Source organism: Numenius arquata, chromosome 5, assembly GCF_964106895.1.
Source record: "Numenius arquata chromosome 5, bNumArq3.hap1.1, whole genome shotgun sequence".
NCBI classification, from domain to species: Eukaryota; Metazoa; Chordata; class Aves; order Charadriiformes; family Scolopacidae; genus Numenius; species Numenius arquata.
Window position 1 is genome coordinate 48,006,604 of NC_133580.1, and position 6,453 is coordinate 48,013,056.

The 6,453-nt window shown below is 47.3% G+C and overlaps 1 protein-coding gene across 1 annotated transcript in view; it reads left to right on the plus strand.

Moving 5' to 3' along the window:
* Positions 1-5,866, plus strand: part of LZTS3 (leucine zipper tumor suppressor family member 3) — a 47,130-nt gene extending 41,264 nt beyond the window's left edge. Inside the window, exons 3-4 of the mRNA XM_074147990.1 lie at positions 1,368-2,198; positions 5,156-5,866. Of these exons, the coding sequence (XP_074004091.1) occupies positions 1,368-2,198; positions 5,156-5,866 (1,542 nt within the window). The remainder of the gene's footprint in view (positions 1-1,367; positions 2,199-5,155) is intronic.
* The last annotated feature ends 587 nt before the right edge of the window (positions 5,867-6,453 follow it).

Here is a 6,453-nt window from a genome sequence, read left to right on the forward strand (position 1 = left end):
AGATGCTGTGCCTACCTCCCCGATTGATGGGGAGGGAATTGGAGTTGGCTCTCATTTTGGTAGGTCTAGCATCTGAGTCCCACTCTTATGTTTTGTGCCATTTATAGCCAATCTCCAACAGGCCACTCCCACCAAAAGGTGTTGCTTGAAAGACACTATGAGCTTCTATTCAAAATACCCTCTTGTGAGGGACAAGTTGACAAGCCTTGAAAACTACCCCTGTAAGCGCTATCGCCCATCCAAGCCCAGTCCTTATGGCTCATATCAGCTTCAGGGAGCAAACACCTCCCATGCCTGGAGGAGCACAGCCCCAGAGCTAGCGGTGTTTTATACAGCCTTCTGCTCTGCTCCAGCGACTTCCATAATTTGTGTCCTGGGGACGCTGCCTTATGCAGTATTATTTCTGCAGCATTTTGTGGCTTGTCTCCTGGGTTGTTAATCCACCGGCCCCTGTAGTCCATCTCAGTCCAGCATGCCAGGTGCCAGGTTTTTGGTCTCCAACCTTGCTTACTCACTAGGGCTTGTTCTCTCTCTCCTGGAAGGCATTTTCAAAATATCTTTATTCATACAAGGTGGCTTTCTCTGGGTTAATTTTCACCTGAAGCCCCATCTGCAGAAGGGGAGACTCAATCCCATTTTTAGGATAATTTTGTTTCTGTAGGTGCATTCATGGACGAGGAATGTGCAAGGTTTTAAAATCCTTTCTAAATCCTTTACAGCTGCGGTCTATTCTCCCTCCAGCACTGCTTATAGCCACAGGAAACACAATCATTCAAATGCTGAGCAGCTTCAGCATGTTCCTTGCCTGGTGTGGCTACTGGGGTCACAGCTCCTACATATCCCTGCCTGAGCACGACCAGGACATGATGTCCACACAGAGGAGTGATCACTGCTGGCAGGAGGGAAACATAATGCTCCTAAGGCAGAACAGCTGCTAATCCAAGGGTTCAATTCAGTTTTCAGCAAAAGGGAAATGCACCCTCAATACTAGAAATCCTTCAAAATATAATCTGCCAAAATCAAAGAGTTGTTTTAATCAGATCTAGTAGGCAGGCGGCATCCCTCCTTCTTGCAAAGAGCACTAAGAGGAACCAAGGAGTATTCTAGGGAAAAATCATGCAGATTTGGGGTGAGTCAAGTTTTCTTTTTTTTAAGTTGGGGTGAGGAAAGAAAAAGCATTGCCGTACAAGAGACCACAGGTCCCTCATGTTAAATCCCAAATGGCCCAGGGTGTAATAAGGCTGAGAAATATGGAGCTAGCCCAAGACATAGCTCCATCAGCCCCAGCCTGTGCTGATGTGTCTCTTTTGTGTGTTGTTACCAAGCTTCCTGCTATATTTGATGCGTGGTCCTTTTTCCTTTTGCAGAGCAATGAGCCCTTAGTTAGACCCTCAGCCTTTAAACCAGTAGTTCCTAAAAACTTCCATTCCATGCAGAACCTCTGCCCACCACAGAGCAACGGGGTGACAGAGAACAGAAAGAGCTTGAACCATGCCAACAGCAATAGCCCATCCGCACCCAAAAGTGGACTCGACAAGAGCAGCCTTAACAGGACTACAAACCAAGTGGGGGGTCTTTCGGATTCAGGCCGTAACTCGTTAACGAGCCTGCCCACATATGGGACAGGCTACAGCCAGCACGTGGGTCCAATGAGTGCCTCCACGAGCCACATCAACCGCATCGGTACAACCTACGTGGACAAGAACATTGTGGGATACAACGGGATATCTACCTCAGACAGTGGGCGGTCTTCAAGCAAGAGCACCTCTTCGTTCAACAGACTGAACCATCTCAATGAAACAATGCCTTTCCACTCGCCTTCAACAGACGACATCATTCAAGACCTGGAAGACCGGCTGTGGGAGAAGGAGCAGGAGGTCCTCCAGATGCGAAGGAACTTGGACAAAAGTGAGGCAGCCATCTTCCAAGTGTTCGAGGAGAAGCAGAAGATCTGGGAGAGGGAAATGGAGGACCTGAGGCAAAACTATGCCAACAAATTGCAACAGGTGTCCAAAAAGGCGCAGCGGGCTCAGCAAGCCTTGCAACTCCAAATCTTCAAGCTCCAGCAAGAGAAAAAAAAACTCCAAGATGATATGGGACAACTCCTCCAGCAACGAGAGGAGCTGGAGAAGAAATTTGTGGCTTTCAAGAAGGAACAGGCTGAGTTTCTCCCAAAGATTGAAGAGACCAAGTGGGAGGTAAGAGCTCTGTTGTAACAGACCTTGAGTGAGGTTCTCATTGAGGGGTCTGATACCCCAAAACATATCCCATTTGCCCTAAGTGGACCCCACAGACAATGGATATAGATTGGTAGCCTCCAGGTAACAGATGACACTTCAGTTACCTCTTCATTTGTCTGAGTCCCAAGCCTATAGTTTTGAATAAAACTAAAATGAGTGCAATTTTTTTGTGCATACCTCCTATGCTGGTTAATAATTTGGTGTCCCAGTCAGGTCACTCCAACATGTGACATTTAAATGCAGTTTCAATGAATACAGGTCTTTCTGTACAGGTATTTGTGCCTACCAAAAATGGGTTTAAGTCTATTTTAATTAAATTCTTCTAACATTTGTGTTTGGGCAAACCTTGAAACTGCTTTTCAAATATTTGATTTTCTTTTTATTTAAGATATAAAGCAAGTGAGCTAAGAATTATACCGAAAGCCAAGTCTACCTCATGCTTTCCATTGTAACACACTGTTTTCAGTTACTAATAAGTTTATCTCTCTTAAAAGGCTGAAAGGCAAATTCCTCTTTATAGTTCTCCTTTTGAGTCTTACATATTTTTTTTCTACTGTTTCTATTTTTAGAACAGTTTATCAAAGTCTGTTTGTATAGCCAGTGCTAGCATATTTTTTTTTTCAGCTTGATCATGTGAAGAATTTTAATCCTTTCATGGACTGGCTAGAAACTTTAAATGTATTAAGAGCACAGAGGCAACACGTAGCTCTAGAATCAAGAAGACCCTATTCTGCTAATCCTGATGAAAAGTCAATGAAGCTAGGATTAATTAGGCTCTGAAATGTGCTATTTGCAGATGTTCAGCAGAGCTTATTAGAGGCTTGCTGTAAAATCTCTGCACGTTGCATCCCAGAACAAGCAGGCTGCATTGTCCCTCATGATGCCTCCTTTGGCCAGCTGCTCTGACCAGGTCTTTTGTTTCTTCCAACAAGTAAGGTCTGGAAAGTTCCATGATTTTGCACCAGTAAAACTGCATACGGGCTTTCGATTATTTGCTTCACTGCTATAGTTCTGTCTGAAAGAGTTAACCCAGTGATATCGATGTAAAGACAGGGATTCAGTTTGTGCATCAAGATACCTAAAATTTGTAGACACCTACATTTGTTGACTTCTTGACTTGCTCTCCAGGCTCCATGGACTGTATTTCCTAGATCTCCACAGCATGCAAATAGAAGCCTAAATTTAAGTATTTTAATCTGTAAATTGATTCCTATCCAAGCCATTCTTCAGCATGTATTTCTCTGCCTTTTGGGAAGAGCTAGACCAGGGAGAGCACTTTCAGTAAATTGTGCAGTTCTAGGCAGTAACTACACCCCTCTAACTACAGCTAAACCACTGTGACACAGCTCTGTGTCTGCTGCAGACAAGTGCTGATGTGGATGTGGGTACTCAGAGTTAGGTCTGCAGGGGGAACCACCACGGTTGTCAGCTCCAGGGAAAGCCGCTACCAGTAGGACATGACTGGGTATGTCCCCTAGCTCCTCAGCCATTCGTAGTGAGCACTGGACTGTCTTGATAGCTGAGCTTCAAGATCTTGCTCAACATTGTGCACCGGGCAAGTCCTCTATAGCAGAGAAAGGTAGAGGTTGCAATGAAGGCAGCGGAGAGGAGAGTTTGTGTGAGGAACATTGACACAACTGGAGCACAGCAGAAAGGGACTATGCAGGCAAAGCAGGAGGGAGGAAAGGCCAACCATTTCATATGTGACAAGAGACAGGAGCTTCAGGAGGATGGGACACTCGATCCGGAGGTGGCTACTGAGACTATTTTTAATTTTGCCTATCCTCTCTGATCACTGATGGTTCCTTGGTGCCGCTCCCCAGCCCAGATTCCTGCCAGCATAGGCAGGGACTGTGTGCCTCTGCAATCATCCATAGGAGACAGGTCAGATCTGCCAGCGCAGAGACAAGAAAACATGTTCATGGGAAAATGAGGGTTTGGTCATTTTTATGGTTCGCTTCCAATACCCATGATTATTTATACAACTATGACTTTTGGTGAACTGCACAGGTGCAGAGGAGTGTCATACTTAATTGTGGCACCTACGTAATGCAAATACACACTGCAGCAAGGATATTTCCACCGGGCTTGTGCACCCTACCGCATGGGTGAGACTTGAGCCAGTCAGGATGAAACCTGAAACTCCAGTGCCCAAGGACAGCACATGGTAGTCACATTTCAGCAAGGGTGGGTTGCAGCTCTCTCCTTGATCTTTGGCAGAGGGGCTGTCACTCTTCATGCCCTGCCCCAAAAGAATTAAATAGCTACCAGAATTAAATAGAATTAAATAGCCCCTGGACTGTCCCCAGTACAGTGAACCCTAAAATTTAGTCAGCTGTGTTCTTCATGAGTCTTTGGGAAGGAAAGTGTCATAGAACAAGTAAGTAATATCTACTGTCTCTGCATCCTGTCCTACACTCCCAGTGCTCAGGGAGAGCCTGGGCAGTCGCTGGGCCTGAGATATTTCTGTCTCAGGCTTATTCAAGGTCCAGATCCCATTGAGGTCAGTGGGAAAACTCCTCCTGAGAGCAGACGGTTTGGGGTCAAGCACCACACGCTTGTGGTTAGGTAAGATGAATGCAGGGAGGGAAGCAGTGTCTGCTCTCCACTGGTGAGGACCACAGCACTTAGCTTAGCTGTTTCGTCAGCTCCAGCTGGGAACAGCATCAGGTCCCTGAGAGTCAGGACAAATCTCCCCCAAAAATGTGGGGACAAGCTCTATGTCTTTGCCATGGTCTGGGACCTGGTGAAGGCTGGAGCTCAGTCCTTGAGCAATGTTGCTGGCTGTCCCCTCCATTACCTGAGCCTCCTGCCAGTGCGAGGCCATGAAGACATTTCATGGGCAGTGCAGGGGACAAGCAGCAGTGGTGATTCCTCACCGCCTTCCTCCTGCCTCATGGATGCTCTCCTCACAGGTGTGCCAGAAGGCAGGTGAGATCTCCCTGCTCAAGCAGCAACTGAAGGACTCCCAAGCAGATGTCTCCCAGAAGTTGAACGAGATCGTGGGACTGCGGACACAGCTCAAGGAAGGTAAGAACTTCCTACGGGAGAAGGAGGAGCAGATCCTCACCCTGAAGGACTCCTACAGCTCCAAGAGTGTCAACCTGGAGATCTGTGAGAGTGAGCTGCAGCGGAAGATGAGCGAGGTCCAGGTGCTGAGGGAAAAACTTAACCACTGTGAGCTAGAGGTCTCTGGCCTGAAGCGGACACTTGCCAGCATGGGACCTCCAGGGCCTTTTGGTGGGGACCTTAGTGAGAAGCTGCGGGACCCGCTGGCCTGTGAGAGTGACGAAGCCAAGATGCAGCGGCAGAGCGAGGACAGCGTCAACACACTGCGGAAGGAGGTGGAGCGGCTCCAGACGGAGCTGAAGCTGGAACGGCAGCAGCGGGAGCAGCAGGTGATGGACTTTGAGGAAGAGCGGCGCACGTGGCAAGAAGAGAAGGAGAAAGTCATCAAGTACCAGAAGCAGCTGCAACTGAACTACGTGGAGATGTACCAGAAGAATCAGCTCCTGGAGCACAAGGTGAACGAGATGAACACGAAGACCACCAGCCCCCCACACACTGAGGAGAAAAAACAGTGGACTCCCTCCAGACTCGAGCGAATAGAGTCCACCGAGATCTGAGGTGGGACCAAGACAATACAACATAAGTTTTTTATTGCTGTGCATGTACTACCTACTCAAGCCAGTGATCTTCCGAAGGATAATACGCTACCATAGGAGCAGTGTGAGTCCGCTCACACCAAGCTCCATCACCCTTACTCTATACTTCTGTGCCCTGTAGGTAAAATAACTGTGGATGTGCGTTGTTTTTCTATCGATAATGCGACATCTCTTTTGGGTTTTTCCTAGTCAAGCTGGTGAGGGTCAATTGGCTCTTTTGTAATCTGCCGTGACTGTTACTTCGCTAGAGGCTGCCATCCCCTCTCCTACAATTCACCCCTTTTTGGTTGGTTGTTTTGGAGGGCTCTATTTGTTTTCTTTGGTTTTCCAAGCATTTACGTGCAGCAAAACAGTTCAAAGTGGCAGGTGGTTTTTTTCAGAGCATTTTTTAGCCACATTGGCTAATGGAGCAAAGCTCTCGGGATCATGAGCAAACTCACTGTTCTGCATCAAGTATCCTGTCTAGACAGTGGTCTTAGTGAAGTCAGTGCGAGGTTGGCCACTGATTTCAGTGAAACCAGACATATCTCTACCAGATGACTCCTTGC